The 16032-nt window shown below is 55.3% G+C and overlaps 2 protein-coding genes across 4 annotated transcripts in view; both read right to left on the bottom strand.

Moving 5' to 3' along the window:
• The window catches only part of KCNIP2 (potassium voltage-gated channel interacting protein 2), a 43807-nt gene extending 39374 nt beyond the window's left edge, over positions 1-4433 (bottom strand). For both annotated transcript variants that reach the window (XM_056495308.1, XM_056495306.1), the window contains exon 1: positions 4207-4433. In XM_056495308.1, the coding sequence (XP_056351283.1) occupies positions 4207-4279 (73 nt within the window). In that variant the 5' untranslated portion in view covers positions 4280-4433. The remainder of the gene's footprint in view (positions 1-4206) is intronic.
• A 7608-nt stretch (positions 4434-12041) lies between these two features.
• The window catches only part of ARMH3 (armadillo like helical domain containing 3), a 121853-nt gene continuing 117862 nt past the window's right edge, over positions 12042-16032 (bottom strand). For both annotated transcript variants that reach the window (XM_056494440.1, XM_056494441.1), the window contains exon 26: positions 12042-14364. In XM_056494440.1, the coding sequence (XP_056350415.1) occupies positions 14272-14364 (93 nt within the window). In that variant the 3' untranslated portion in view covers positions 12042-14271. The remainder of the gene's footprint in view (positions 14365-16032) is intronic.

The following is a 16032-nucleotide window of genomic DNA, read 5'->3' as shown; positions in this document are numbered from 1 at the left end:
GAGCTCCTGGGAGCTCGGGGACCTGGCCCGAGTGTGGCTTCCAGCCCAGCCTCACTGCCAGGCTGCAGGAGCAGAGGTGGCAAGCAGAGGGAGGTTGCATGGGGCAGCAGCAGGAGGGAAGGCAGGTTAGCGGGGGAGCAGGGGGATGGGCAACAGTTCCCACGGGTCAGACACCCAGGGGAAGGGCACTGGGGGTGTCACCCCTCCTGGGGGCTGCTGCTAGGAGCAGGGGACAATCCATGCCTGACAGTGACCAAGGGATGCAGGTAGCTGGCCCTGCCAGACCCATGAGAACACCCAGGGCTGCTCTTGAGGAAGCAACTGGGCAAGACAAGGACCTTTACTTTGGGTGGGTGAGCTGGTCTTGGGCACAGTCTCCACCCCAGTTCCCCTCCTTGGGATCCATCCAGCACACAGGCACAGCACACAACCTGCCATCATACCTGCATACTCCTGGCCAGGCTGCTCATGCCCTTGCTCCCACCCAATGACCCTGTCACTCCATCTTCCAGCTGCAGATCCCAGTGCTTCCCCCTACACACACTATTATTTGGGACAGGCTAGCACTGACACCTCCTCCACACTCTGGGAAATAAATTATCCCCCGTGCAGATGGAAGTCCTACGCTATGGCAAGCTGGTGGAGATGTTCCCCCCACCTGGCTGATCACAGGCTGAGAGCAGACACGATGAAGCTGCCGGGTTTGCCAGCAGCAAAACAAGCCCCTGGCACAGCCCTAGTTCTGCCCATCACCTGGGACCCTCCTGCAGCATTGCCAGGACACAGCTCTTCAGCTTTACCCCATGGCAGGGACTGGAACCCTGCTCCCACTGTCCTCCCACCGACCCGACGGGGCTGTTCTCCCTCTGATGTGTCTGTGGGGGATAGCTTGGCCCCACCTCTCCTTTCTCACTGCCATGGGGAGAAATACCTCTGAAACAGCCTCCCTCGAGGTAGGGAGGAGAGCTCAGGCAGATGCTGCGCTGCCACTACGCTGCTAAGGCTTTCATCTCATGGGGTGGGCTGCTAAAAGTGCTAGGAGTTGGGGAGTCCCCATCCATCAGCTGTGCCTCTGGAGACAGGAGGATCCCAAAGCTCTGCAGATGATCTCTATGGCAATTGCTCAACCCTGCAAACGCTGCAGCTGCCTTTGGGGTGGAGCAAAGCGCTTGCTCGAGTCCCCAGATCATGACAACTGGAGGAAAAAAAGCAGGGGTGAAAAAACAAGGGTGAAAAGTGAGCCTCCTAACCCTTTTTTGGGGACCCACCAGCACTGGAAATGAATCCCTCATTTTTCCAAAAGGCAGTTAGGGGCTTTGCCCACCCCAGACAGCCTAGATAGTGACCCCATGATGGCACATGCTGTCCCGCTCATGGGGTACAGCACGGCTGGGAGGAGTTTGTCAGTGGGGTAGGACAGTCCCAGGACACCCACCCTCACTCCAGATCTGGAGCTAAGGCAGCCCTGATGCCCACACATCCCTGTGGAGCATCAGGCAGGAGGGAAACCCTCCTCCAAGCTCACTCACCTCTCATAAAGCCAGCAACTGCACTCCTTGGGACAAAGTGACTGTAGATTCCCATTTCTTCTGGATAGAAAGCCATGGCCAGAGCAGTCCTGAGACACTGGCTCTGCGCTCTGCATGCACACTAATCGCTCATGCCATTAGAGGCTGGAAGAATAATGTAATTTATGGATGGCTTTTATTTCTCGCTAGCGTCATCTAAATCTCCCAGAAATGGACCAGTTTAATTTCCTGGTGGTGTAACCTAAACGTTTCTCTCCCTAACACCCAGGTGAGTGCCCAGCCACAGGCTCAGCAGGCACAGCTGCTCCCTGCCCTTGCCCCAGGCTGCCACAGCAGGGCCAGCACAGGCAGGGTGCACCCCGCACAGGGAGCACTGCTGCTCTCCCCACTGCTCACACGCAGGCAGTTCTCGTTCACTCGAGCTCTCACACACACATCCACGTGCCCACAGAGCCAGGGCGGCTGGGCATCGCTGGAGGTGCTGCAGGGACTGGGGACTGTCACTGCACCCTCATTTTCAGCAGCTTTTAAAATTTAAGAATGAGTGGGCATTGTGGAGTGTTTCTACCCTGAGCATGGCTGGGGGTCCTGCTTCCTGTTTAGCCCCTCTCCTTCTGGAAGTGGGGCTGCTAACCCTTCTCTGGGCATGCATAGGTGGGAATCACATCGCTCTCACTGATTTTGGGCAGTGATGGGGAGGCAGCAGGACTGACTGCTGTCCCTGTACACACCAGCCATCACTGGAGCTGCTGTGGGACTGTTGTCTTGCATGACACCAAATCACCTCTTGGTTAATAGCTCTTGCACCCTCTAAACTCTGACACATCCTGATGGATGGGGGTCTCCAAAGCTTCAGGAACACCCCAAACTGCTCATGCTTGACCCCAAGCAGAGCTGAGCTACCAAACAGCAGGTGCCAGTGGCAACCCTTCCATCTGCAGATAGAGACTAAGCCTACACAGGCACTGCCAGCTTCACCCCAGGGCTTTGCTACAGCCCTATGGAGCTCCCAGCTCCTCATCACATCTCCAGGATATCAGGAGAGCCAAGACCAGGTTAGAAGACATGGGGTCAAGCTAGTAAACCCTCCCTAGAGTTCAGGTGGCATCCCCTCTCCTGCCTGCATCACTTCCACACTTTCTGGGAGAGAGATGACTTTCCCTCCACGGGAGTGTCAGCTTCAGTGCGTTCAGCCAGCACAGGGGAAATCACTGCCACTGGGACCTGCTCCTCCATGGGGCTACTGCAGGCTCTGCCCTGGCAGTCACTGACTTGGCAGTGATGGGAAGCGAGTGACATGCCCTACAGGGCCTGTTTCCTGCTCTGGGAAATGGGGCAGATATTTCCAGCCTTATTCCCCAAAGACTTCCCCGAAACCCCATCCCTGCAGGCAGGGAACTTGCATGGTGGCACAGCTCCACTCCATCCAAGTTCTTGCTGCACAGCTGCCTCAGAGGTAAGCCCAGGCATAAAAGGTCTCACTCTTGTAGAGACTGGAATTTATTTTTAACTTTGATTTGATTTAAATCCATATGGACATTTTAAAGTTACCGGAGAAACCAAAAGTTGTGTGTGGGTTCCAAGTTCCTACACAGCTCAAAAATATCTTCCCTGCAGCACGTTTGGGCAGACAGTAAGCAGCGTTTCCCATGTGTGGGGCTGTTCAGGAAAGCAGAGGTCCTGCTCTGTTACCACCACCACCCACTTGAAATTCGAGAGCAAATCCTGAAATCCACCCCAGATTTCGGCAGGAAAAGCACCACCGGGACTCAGGGAAGCCGCCTGTGCACACACAGCACACACAGCCTGCGGCACAAGGACACCGAACCCCACCGGCTATGGAAAGGTTCAGCTCCATCGTGGGTCCCAGGAACTGCTGCCCCATTTCACAGCTGCTGCGACAGAAGCCCTGAAAGGAGACAGGATTTGGCCTGATCTGTGGAGAGCACGTGGGGAAGGAGGGGTGTTGCCAGCTCCAGCCCAGCTGCTTCCCCATCGGACAGCGGAAGATGAGGTGTGACGGATGGACAGATGCTGTGGGATATGGGATGCTCGGCAATTCCCTGATGGGGCAGAGGATGAAGGGGAATACAATAGGTTACAAATGGGTCGCCTTAATCCTCTCTGTCCGATAGCTATCCCATCCAGGGGCAGAACGTCTCAAGGGATGCTCTCGGGGACACTGGGTGATGGGTGCAGACACCTGGCACCAGGTGCTGCTGGGGTTTTCTGAGCGGAGTGAGCCTGTCCTCCCTGGGGACCCTGCTGCCGGGCTGCTGCTGTGCCACCCCAGGGAGCAGCAAGGCATGGCAGAGACAACCCAGCGCCAGACCCTGGTGTCCCGAGGGGCTTGAGCGTAACAGTGAGGCAGTGTGAACTTGGGGGCGGCCAAAAGCGATCCAAGCATTCCACCCCCCGTCCGGGTCCTTCTCCTGCCTCGGGACAATCTCTGCACGCTGGGGCCAGCCCTATCGCCCCGGAGCATCCTCCCCCCGGGGCCGGGACTGTCCCCCTGCTCCAGCGCCGGGGTCGCGGCCGTTCCCCCGTCCCCGAGCGCGGCGTGCGGCGAAGCGGAGCGGGCAGGGAGCGGGGCTCAGCGGGGCTGGAAGCGGGTGCCGGGACCGCCCCGCGCCGTGCTCCGAGTGGCTGCTGCACCTTCCCCGGCGGCGGCACTCACCCGTCAGCTGGTCGTAGGAGCCGTCCAGGTCGCGGGAGTCGGACAGGCTCTCCTTCCTGCCCTTGCTCCGCATCTTCCCGCCCCGCCGAGCGGCGGGGGGAACGGCGACGGGGCGCACGGGCTGCGCCGGCGGGCAGGGGCTGCCCGGGCCGCCGCCTCCCCCCGCCCCGCCGGCGGTGCCGGAGCTCGGCTCGGCTCGGCTCGGCAGCGGGAGCGCGCAGCCGCCCCGGTCCCCGCCGCCGCCGCCGGGGCTGGGCACCGCCGCCCCCTCCCTCTCGTCCTTCCCCGCCTCTTCCCGGGAGCCGCCAGCCCGGCCCCGCCGCCGCCGCGGGGAAACTGAGGCACGGGCGGGGGGCGGAGAGCGGCGGCGCTCCGGGAAAGGCAGGCAGGCAGGGAGGGGGGGAGCTGCTCCGGACTGCGCCGAGGTGCGGTGTCGGGCGGTTCGGGAGAGCCCCGGCATCAGGCACCGCGCACGGACGGAGAAGGGACAGAGATGGAGATGGTGGGGCAGGAGGGGCGCAGAGCCCACAGCCACTGCGGGGAGCGAGGGTCCCTGCGTGTCAGTGCCCGTGCAGGACCCCCGGGCAGGGGAGCCCTGGGAAGGGGAGCCCCGGGAAGGGGGACCCCGGGAAGGGCAACCCCAGCCCTGCCCCGTCCCGCGGGGCTGTTACATCTCCGCCTGAGGGAGAAACTGGATGAGAAATCGATCCGAGACGGAGGGGACGGGCAGGGGTCAAGAGATGCAGGAGAGGTGTGGGGAGCGCGGCCAGGTCCCTCTGCCTGCAGCCAAGCACAGGTCGCGTCCCACCGCCGTCCCCACCCCGAGCATGGCTTTCCATGCAGGGTTGGAGTCTTTAGCAGGATTTTACCCCATCTCCTACAGCCCCAGGGAAAGGGTGAAGCAGCAGCATACTTGGGGAGGCTTACAGAGGCGCGGTGCTGCCAAGAGAGGAGCTCACAGCCCACCGGTACATCTGGCACTGGGAACTTGATGTCCCGCTGCTGCCCTTGGTTATTTGTTGCCATCTGTGCACGATGCCAGCCCCGGGGGATGCAGACTTCTGGAGAGCCCCCTCCATGAACAAAGCCAGGGGCTGTTGTCATAACACTGACTGCACCATGACAGGGTTCTGGGCACATCTCAGGGGATGTCCAGTTCCCAGCACTGCTCCCTTCATTCTCTCACCCATGCAGAGAGACAGAGGAGAGCAGGGGCTGCGGGAGGAGGCAAAGCATCGCTCCTGATCGCTGTGCCAGCCCGGCACACAGGAGCCGCAGGGCAGAAGGGAACCCAGAGCAGCAAGGAGGGAGGGCCGTGCTCACGAGGCAGCGTGTTGTCAGCGTGCTTTGGTGTCAAGCCATGAAAGAAGCCGCCTTAGCGAGGCAGTGATGCTTAGCAACTGCCTGGATCTAAAAATAAGAGCCATTTAGCAAGGAAAACGCAGTGGAGAAATGCTTGGAGAACTAAACACATTCCCCCAGCCCTCCCTGTGCCCGGCCAATGCACGGAGCCTGCAGGCACTGCCTGGCTGGAGGGAAACTCCCGGGACAGCTCTGGCAGTGCCCCCACTCCGCTCAGCCTGACAAGCAAAGCTGGAGCCTGGCACAGACCCCCTGCACTTCTGGGCTTGTCCATCCTGCTGCTCCCTGGCCTCCTCAACCTCCCTCCTCCAACCTTTCCACCACGTGCTTGGCCACGTTTTCTTGGCTGCCCTCGGGGACCAGCAGTGTCCCAGGGACGCAGACTGGGAGCACTGCGTGATCCGTGCCCAGGCTCTCCCACCAACTTCACCTTCCTCAGGCTCCATCCTGCTACAGATGTGGCAAGCCCAGCAGAGCTGCACAGGGAAGTTTTCACCTTCTGCCATCCCTGGTCCATTGGGAGGCAAACATGGCTATTTTTATCCTAGCTAAGTGCTCCTGTTTCGGCAGGCAAGCAAGAGATGCTTTGCCAGGCTGGGGAGAGAGGGGAAGCTGAGCAGTTTGGTGGGTACCACAGGGTAGGATGGGGCAGCCCCAGGCCCAGGCTGACATATCCCACCCTCCCCACAGTGTAGAAAAAGGGGAACACAACTCACTTGATCGCTGGTTACAGCTCCTTTCCTTAGCAGACATGAGGGCTGGGCATTCTGCCAGGATTCACAGCCTCTGAGCCTTTCTCTGCTTGGGAAAAATACAACATCCTCCCCTAAATGTTCCTCTGGGCACTGGGAGCTGGGGGTCTGCAGGTTGCCAGGATAGGAGAGGCAGGAATGGGTCTTGTCCAGACCCAGACAGGTGCCCTGCTGTGGGTGCACTATGGGCAGAGATGCCTCAGTGAACATATCTGGACAGGGACAGGCATGGCAGCAAAGTCACCCCAGAATGCTGAGCATCCCCTGCAACACGTCTCAATCTCACTGGGACGTGCAGCAGATGCAAAAAGACCTGGCCAGGCTGAGGAAAATCACCTAAGCAGTGTCTGAGGCTTTAATCAAAGCGTGCCTTGTGCAGCCTGGCTGCTGCTGGCCACATCCACCACAAAAGCAATCAGCAGGTTCAGGATGGGCAGGAGCCAGCTGCAGGCAGGGCTGGTGGCCTGCACTGAGGAAGATGTCACTGGATTAACTATTTCCAGAGGAGAGAAAGAGCTCTGTCAGCTCCTGAGAATCCAGATCCCAGTTACAAGGGGTAACTGGGAGGACGGGCCATGCTCCAGATCACCAGCACATGGTACAAGCTCCACAGGCACAGCTAACCATGAAGCCCAGACTCCAGAGCCCAGGGAAGCGTGGAGGGCAGGCAGGTGGATGGATCAAGCCTGCTGGGGCAGGCAGGGTCTTGTGGATGCACCCATGTCCCCAAACTCATCTCTGCGACAGCAGCAGAGAGCCATGAGAGCAACAGGGCCGTGTAAACCAGCCCCAGGGCTTGGCACAGCCAGCAGAGGGGTGGCATGAGTAGGAAATGCAAGGAGGGAGACAGGCTGGGGGTGCACATGGTGCTGCCCCAGGAGGTGCACCCCGGGCTGTGTGCCTGCTGGAGACAGGGTGTCCCTGGGATCACTCAGACACCCTCATGATGGAAATCACCCATTCACAGTCCCAGGCACAAGGCATGCTCCCTCAGGGGCCTGTCTGTCACCCTGTCAGAGACAGCAGAGCTTTGATAAGGGACATCTGCCCGGGATTACTGCTGCTCCCCAGGCAGTGAAGCTGCAGCCAGGGATGACACTTAGGGTGGGAAGGGCTGGGAAGCACGGACAGGACATCACCCTGCAACACTGGACTGATCCTTTCGGTTCATCTGTGCCTCCTGCTCCCTGCTGGGACACCCCAGCTCTGGGGCCACAAGTCCCTACTTTCCCCTGCTGAAAACCCAGCTCAGCACAAAACAAAGACAGTCCCAAACCACAGAAAATGACCCTGGGGAGGAGTCAGGAGTGCTTGGGTCTGCACCTCAGGGGTAGAAGAATGCAGGGATCTCTCCCCCAGGCCCTCTGCAAGCAGCCTGGGCTGGGTCTGATTGGGAGAGGGAAAGACATAATTTAATACTTCATTAGGTAACTACAAGGCATTGATCTGCCCTACCAGCCTGCATGCTCTCTAATTGCATATCTGCATTCTTATTAGTTCTATCGAAAAAGCAGAGAGCAGGACTCAGGAGTCTGATCCTTTCTTTAGGAAATTTCAAACAGAGATGTAATTGTCAAGTGCTCGATATCACAGTGCTTTATCCACTGTTAACAGTATTTTAAAGCCATGGTCATCAATTGCAGTCCTTGGGATGAGCTCCCAGCAGATGCCATTAGTCCTATTTTGGCTGTGGTCACCTGGTGTCTCTGGGCTCAGATTTACACGTGGCAACAAGGGACAGCTCTGCTTGCACAGCAGGGAGGGCTCCCAGGCTGGGATAAGGGCTGCAGCACCCAGGGACTGGTTGCAGAGGCAGAGGGCAAACAGGAGCTCCTTAAACCAGCTTTACCTGCAAACATGCCAGCAGATGGAGATGAGCAGCTCTGCACCAGGGGCTGCTCCCCTCCCAGCACCCAGACAGGCTCCCAGTCTGGAGCAGGGATGTTCATGGCCATGCAAGTGTCTGGGGAGGGCTCCAGGCAGGGCAAATGGCCTCAGGAATAAACCACAATATTTACTGTCTGCAGAGGAAATGGATCTGTGTGACACAAGATCAAGAGGAGCCCCTTGGTCTCTGCAGAGAGACGGGTCTCTGGGATCTTGGGACAGCTACAGCAGGCCGGCAGGTCCTTGGGAGGTGATTCCCCTGGGGACATCAGCCAGGACACACACAGGGGAGGGCTGCTCCCATCTCCACTAACCCACCCTGCAGAGACACATGGGCAGGTGAGAGCCACTATGAGAGTGGGGGGAGTCAGAGCCGGGGGGAATTTCAGCTGCTGAAAAATCTTGCAAAGCTGGAGGAGGAACAGATGATGCTGCAAGCTGCTGGGAGAGCCTTGCAAGCAGGAATGCTGCAGGAGGAAGGGAAACTCCTCTGTCAAATGCAAACTAGCAGGTGTGAGAGATCTGCGTGTGCAGGAGGGAGAAAGGACTTTGCATCACACTCTGTATCCTCGAAAGCCAGTCACCTGCTTCTGCTTATCCCTCCAGCAAGGAAGGATTCCCCAGCACGGCCTCACTGCTGGGTGGGCTGAAGGGGGGCTCTATGTCCACACCCGGAATGTTTCTTTCCCACTTCTGCAAAACGGATACAAAATCTGTGTGAACAAAAGACTTGGTCTGGGGAGTGGAGACTGGAGCGTTCCTGGGCTCAGGACATAGCCTGAGTCTCACAAGCCCTCCCAGCATTACAAAGAGTCTCATGTTTGTGTGCTCAGTGCCTATGGGCTCAGGTTTTAATTAAAGAGGAACTAGATACTATTTCCAACCTTCATTTATGCCATGCTGGATGCCACACCAGGGACTCTTTCAGAACTCAGGTCTGCTGTGAGAACAGATGTGCATCTCTGTCAGGAGCGAGTCCACAGTGCGGACACGTGTACTGCTCTGCCAGGGCAGGACCTTGTGCCCGAGCCCACCTGCATGGGAGGGGATGTCTCTGCTGTGACTGTGGTCTCAGCACTCTGCTCAGCTGCCCATGCCATCCCACTGGCCTGGCAATGGTTGCAGCACAAGAGCCACGAGCAGGGCATGGGGCTGGGGTGCTGTAGGTGGGTGCTGCTGGAGCACCACTTGCAGGCTGGGGGAACAACAGGATTGGAACTCCTGAGCAGCCACAGGTCATTAGAGCATCCCAGCCCCTGTACACTGGGCTGAACCCTGGAGCAGGGAAGCTCCAGCTAATTAGTCATTAATTGCTTCAGAAGGGAAATGAGCCAACCCAACCTCTGCATGTCTGTAGCAGAGTGACCTGTGGGCCCTGGGACACAGCCAGGCTGCACATCACTGAGAAATGGCTGAGGGTTCATCTGTCACAGCAGAGCTGGAGAAGCAGCTCAGCACAGTGGGTGCCCATCTCCCAGCAGCTCCCCAGCCCCTTCCTGCCCCCACGGGACTCCTGGGAGCTCCCAGCCTCTGGCAGCAGCTTGGCAAGGCTCTGAGCTGAGCTGCAGTGAGAGGCAAGCCCGGCTCATTTAATCTATTCAATTGGATTCAATTTCCAGCCACATGATTCAATTAGCCCTGGAGGGACAGTACGGAGAGCAGAGGCTGCAGAGCATGGCCCAGCCTGTGCTCTGGCAGCTGCCAAGCTGGGAGAGGCAGCACAGGACCCCGTGCTTGTTCTGGCCCTCTGGGATGGGCTGAGATGTTGGGGGCTCCAGGGGAGTCCCATCCTGTCCTGGAGAGCAGGGGCTCCTCTGGGCACAAGCTGCTGGTCCTGAGTGCTGTGTGGGCAGCTGTAGGGCAGAGGCTGGGGAAGCCCCATCCTGAGCATCTCACACAACCCTGAGGGGTGACAGCCATGCTGAGCACCTGCCAGGGTGGCCTAGAGAAACCTTAAAAAGACAACAGCATTCAGCAATGCTCCCTCGAGGGTGCTGCCTATCACGTGTATTTGGGATCACCCCTCTGCCTGAGCAGTGTCTCCTTGGGCACAGCCACACTGTGCTGTAAGTGGGGAGAACCAGGGCTCTGACCAGCATGAAGGACTCCCAGCAGCTCCAGGTCCCACCAGCCTTGCAACAGCCCTTCTCTAGACTCCTAGTCCAGACTTCCATTCATCACTTATTTTTCTGTCTGCCCTTCTCCTGAAAGCATCAGCAAAGGCATTAATAAATTGCCACCAGGGGAAAAGCACATCTTATCCTTTGTATTTCTACACTTTCCAAAGTTGGGCTTTACCTCTTTCCTTTCAGGTTATTGCAACGTCCCATCTGCCAAAAAAATCCATCATAGTCCTGTCTAGCATGACCCTGCTGATACTAGCAAGTACCAAACAGGAAAACTGAGCCCTAGAGGAGATGAGAATCCCAAAAGGCCTCAGTGCTGACACCAAGAGCTGCTTTTGAATGCCAAGAGCCAGCTGTAACTCTTAGCATTGACTGCATTGACTGTCCCAATACACAGTGTGCCAGCTGTGACTCGGCAGAGGGAACAGCCACTCCCTCTGCCTGCCCTATACTGGGAGAAAGGGAAGAGCAGCTCCACCCTGAGAAGGAAGTGTGAGGAAGCAGGTGGAGCACACTGGAGTTGATCCCTTGTGCAAGTGCTGTATAGGAGACATCTCTTTCCAGGACTTCTCCTGATATCCACCATGTAACTGTGCAGGGCCCCAGAGCAGGGAGTGTCCAGTCCTTCAAGAAGGAAGAGAAAAGCAAAAGCACTCCACAACAGACACCAGGACATGCTTGACCCTGCAGAGGGATGGTCCCTGTGCCGTGGATATGGGACCAGAGCAGGCAATAGCATGACAAGGAAGAGGACAAAGAGGTTTGCAACCAAACACAGCAGGTGGGCAAAGGTGCACTCTACCCTCTGGCTGCTGTACATGATCAGGGGTTTGCTACTACCTGCTCCTGGCACCTCCACAGAACAGACAAAACACCATTTGGAGCTGCTGGCCCATGCAGGGAAAACTCAGCTCCTAAGGAGCTGCCTCTCTCTCAAGTCTGCATGAAAAGTGGGACCTGTAAGAGCTAAGGAAAAAAAGATCAAAAATATCACAGTGGCACTTAAAAAACAACTCTTAGTAACTCACTCCAAAGTTTAGCTCAAACTCAATTCTCTTCCAGGTCATTATTTTGTAAAATATTTGTCTCCCTGCAGCTGCTGCATAATTTAAAGGTAGCAATCTGATTTCTCCCCACACTCCCCAAGCCTCAGAAACAGCTCTTCCAATAACAGACAGAATTATGAATTAGATATAACGAAATACACTCACCTGCTCAGATCAGATACAGGAAAGTTTGAGGCTGTCACACACATCCTGAAGCTGAACGTTAAGATTTAAATGACTTTCTGCTCAGTTCAAGCTGGCCTCAAAACACAAATAGTAGTAGGGTGTTTCACAAAGCAGGCACACGTGCAGCAGGATCTGTGAGCAGGAGTTTGCTGACACCATCAAGAGCATCACACCACACACAGGCAGGTCCCTGCATCCCTCACTCCTGGGCTCTCAGCCTTGCTCATGGTTTCCTTAGTGCCAGCCAGGGGCATGTAAGAGGAAGAGGGATGCTCACTACTGGGTGGTACCTGCAGACTGAACCAAGGACAAAGCATCACTATGCAGCACCTCCACCTCCCTCTGCACAGGCAGGAAGAGCCCAAGGCAGGTGACAGCCCTGCTGCAGCCAGTGTGCCACCCAATGGTGACAGGGCCACTTCCACAACCACCCCACTCTCCCTCCTGTGAAGGACAAACACTGCACACTCCAGACAGGCAGGGCTCTGCTATTTATTGAGCTCTAGATTTGTATGTACATCCATTTACAGTGCTTGGTTCAGTGACAGTGTGACAAAAGGACATGTATCACAGTCTTCCCAGCTCAGACTTGCATGAGGGCTGGGCTCAGGAACTGATCTCACACATGCCTGGGCTTCCATGATCATCCCAGCAAGAGAGCATCCTCAGGGAGACAGGACAGCTGAGCCCAGCAGGAGAAGCTGAAAATTCCAGAGGCTGCAGAGTCAGAAACAGACTCATCCCAAACTCTCTCATGTAAGTGTCTAGGCTCAGCCTAAATGGGCTCAGGAACAGGAGGGATGAGGACAACTGGATGACTCAGTGCCCCAACAGTCACAATGCTGGGGCTGCACCTCAAGTCCCCTCGAGAAGCAACTCCCCCTCAGAGGTGAGATCCCCCTCTATCTCCCCCCACCACATCCTGCAAACAACTCTTCCTCATTTTCCAGTGGAGAAGCTGCCTCCTCTACACACCCTGGCCTGTTCTCAAGCAGTGATTTTATGGAGCCTGCTTGCTCTTCTAAGCACTGTCCTTCTGACACATACATATTCCCATACACTTGCATGGCAGAAAGCAAATAAATGTCTGGCTTAGCTGTTAAAAGCCAGACAATTCCCTGCTGAGGAATAGTATCATCTGCTGAGAGAAGCCAGTGCTCCCAAGGAAAACATAGGGACTTCATGGGGTGTTGTGCCCAGTGGGTGGCCAAGGACACAGCCTTCAGTTTCCCGTGCTCATAGCAGGTAAGATGAAACATTAACACAATTAACGCACATTAGCATGAAAAAAGCCTTGCCTAAAAATGGTAGTAAATGAGCATGACATCCACATTACTCACACTAACCTACAAGGCTAAGAGCAGGACTAGGCACTTTTTTAAAAAAAATCACCTGTTTTCTAGTGGGGAGGGATAAAAACTGTGGATCTGGGATGTAAATAACTTCTCTACTTCAGTCCACCAAGGCCAAATCCTAATACCATAACAACACTGGGAGCTGAAAATGCATGAGCAGGGAACAGGTGTGGAAGGGGTGTTTATGCTGTGTATTCCTGAGCTGGGAGCCTGACACAGCACTCTGAACAGGCTCTGCCAGATCTGGGCACCTCTGAAGCACCAGGAACAGAAAGGTCTGCCTGTGCCCCACAGCATCATCCCAGAGCTCTTCCTTAGGAAGCCCTCAGCAGACCATGGCTGTAAGTCTCTTGGTGAAGACAGGGGGGTGAGGAAGTGAAGTCACTACTTCTCCAGATGCATTTTAACTGTGTGCTACACACAAGGGAAAAACTGGAGACTTCTTCATGTATGAAGGTCACCAGGCACCTGCAAACATGTGCAAGGAGATGTTCCTGTGAGGAAGAGGAGGATTGTCACAAAGTGGTCTCTGATGGGCAATAAGGTGAGTGGGGAGAAGGAGTCAGCCTGTCCTCTGCCCCATGAAAACCAAACATCTAAAAATGTCCATCTACATTAGGAACAGTGGATGAGCTGGGGCTACTGGAAGCAACAGTGACCCCGAGCAGAGCTGGTCTCCAGCAACAAAGTGCTCTGTTTGATGACCCATATTCTCGTATACTGGCTCACACTGAACCCTGTAAGCCAACAGCCTTGGAGGCAAAGCTTCCCCTTCTCCAGTAATCCAATGGCTTGGATGAAGTGACACCTTCTGACATCAGGAGACAGCAGTGAGCAAGGCCTGCTCCTTGGGGAAACTGTTTTATAATCCTAAGCCATTCCCAATGGGATGGCAATGGATTTGACTTACATTACAGGAGGACACATTGACCCAGGCTGATGGAAAAGAACAGCCCTCAACCTGCCACCAGAGAGCTTTCCCCATAGAGCAGGTGAGCAATCTCTACCCAGAACAGTTTCACACAGCTGGGCTGGCTTTATTATTTCAGTTGTGAGCTCTCCCCAGCTCTGCTACAAAGGTTTCCAGTGCATTGTCCCTGAGGCTGTGGAGGGAATCTCCCATTGCTGTGTCACAGGAATGGCTGCCCACTCCCACGGCACCATAAAAAAACCGCTTCCTCCTCAACATGCCAATCACCTCTCCTCAGCCCAAGTTCTGTTTAAACACATTCCTTTGGGATCAAACACACAGCAGCAAGGCGTTCCCCTACAGAAACACAGTCCTGTGGCAGGCAGGAGGCCGCAGAGCTGGAGTGTCCCTGCCCGCACGGGCTGTCTCTGCTCCGCCGCTTCAGGAGATGGTGGAGAATTCCTTCAGCAGCAGCTCCTGGCTCAGCGTGTTGAAAGCAAGGTTCTTCCTCACGTTGATGCTGATGGAGCGCACCTGACAGGAACAAAACAACATGTTTTAGCCACGGGACTCTTCCTGGCTCCTCGTGGACACTGCTGACCTCCATGCTCAGCATGAAGCTGTTCTGTATTTACAGCTCCACAGCAATTGCTGCAGCAAGCTCTCACTGAGACTCCAGCCTAGCAAGGAAATGCTGAGGTTCAGCTGTTTCTTGGAAAATCAGCAATGTCTACAGTAACATCACAGCAAGGAGAGTAAATTCCCAATGAAATGTGGATGGCAGGAGATGCATGAGCTATGGTGTGTTTCTGTTCTGGGGCAGAGATGGGGAAGTGAGCACTCCCAGGTTAAAGCTTAAAGACCATATTTGATCAATGTCCATTTCTGGATTAATGCAGTGCCATGGCCTCTGTCCTGCTCCAGAACTCACAGAGCCAAAGATACAGACAGAAGGAAAGGACAGAGGCCATGCTGCTGTGCTGTAAACACAAATTATATTGTATTATATTGTATTTGCCCAGACTGGCAGAAACCCCTGGTTCAGAGCCAGCTGTGTGTACTCCCAGTGCCATACATGTGCAGCTGGCTCACCACTGTCTCTGAAAAAGAGACACCTTTATCCCTCAGTGACACCCAGACTTCTGGTCACCCACAGAGCACACAGAAGAGCTGGGCAGCCCTGTTGACAGCAGCTTCCCTTCCCCCCTCGTGCCTGCAGACTCATTGGCCAAACACACAGGCCCCAGACTGGGCTCAGTCTCAGCTGCACTTGGCAACGAGAAAACAAAGTCAAACATCATCTGTGTCAGCGACAGTGCAGCAGTGACAGAAAGCAAAACTGACACAAGCTCATCCAAACAACAGGATTACAGTTCCCAGAGACTCAGAGCCTGTGATAATAAGGTTGTTGCTGACCTGGTTAGTGTTTTGTGCTTTATAAAAGCACTGGGGGAAGAATTATACAGATGCATAATGAGGAATCCAACACCAGGGGCTGGAAGAGCACATACATATACACACACAGACTGCCGAGGGTCCTGCTTGCTACCCTGGGGAGAAAAACACACAGAAAAGGCAGAAAGCTACCCAAAAGGCAGAATGTAAGAGAGGGAAGAAAATCACAACTTGGAAGGTTAACAGGGAAAGCTGTGAAATGAACCCCAGTGAGCCCCACGGCACATACCCTAACAACCTGAGCATGCCAGCAAAGATGTCTACCCTAAAAGACAAAGTATTAAAGTTTTATGTCATCTGCAGAAACCACAAACTGTCCTTCATCAGGATGCCTGGCAGAGTCCCCAGGCATCTTTGTTTCCTTGGAGCAACTCCTCAACTCTCTTCTTTAGGTGTCTTTTTACTTACTCCATCCTCAAATAGTTTGAGACCACATCTTGCAAGATAACTACAGTTGTACCTTGTGTTAAACATCACTGCAAGTGGTCTCCAGAACACTGGCTGGCACAGGGTTGTCCTGCTGCCAGGAGTCCCAGGGACAGGATTTGGTCCCAGTCCCACCAAGAGCTCCAGTGATGTAGTCAGTTCTTACAAGAAGGAAAGAACATGAGTAATGAGCTTGGGGAGCTCTCTGCCCTGGGGAATATGACTGCCTGAAGAAAAGGGGCAGATGCTGCAAGCATGTAAGCCAGTATCCTTATTCTGACTAAAAGCATTTCTGTGGGTCCCAGTAACAGAAAGTACAAG

This window comes from Oenanthe melanoleuca, chromosome 6 (genome assembly GCF_029582105.1).
Source record: "Oenanthe melanoleuca isolate GR-GAL-2019-014 chromosome 6, OMel1.0, whole genome shotgun sequence".
In the NCBI taxonomy this organism is placed as follows: Eukaryota; Metazoa; Chordata; class Aves; order Passeriformes; family Muscicapidae; genus Oenanthe; species Oenanthe melanoleuca.
The sequence above is the reverse complement of the archived record's forward strand: the minus strand, read 5'-3'. Positions and strand labels throughout refer to the sequence as shown.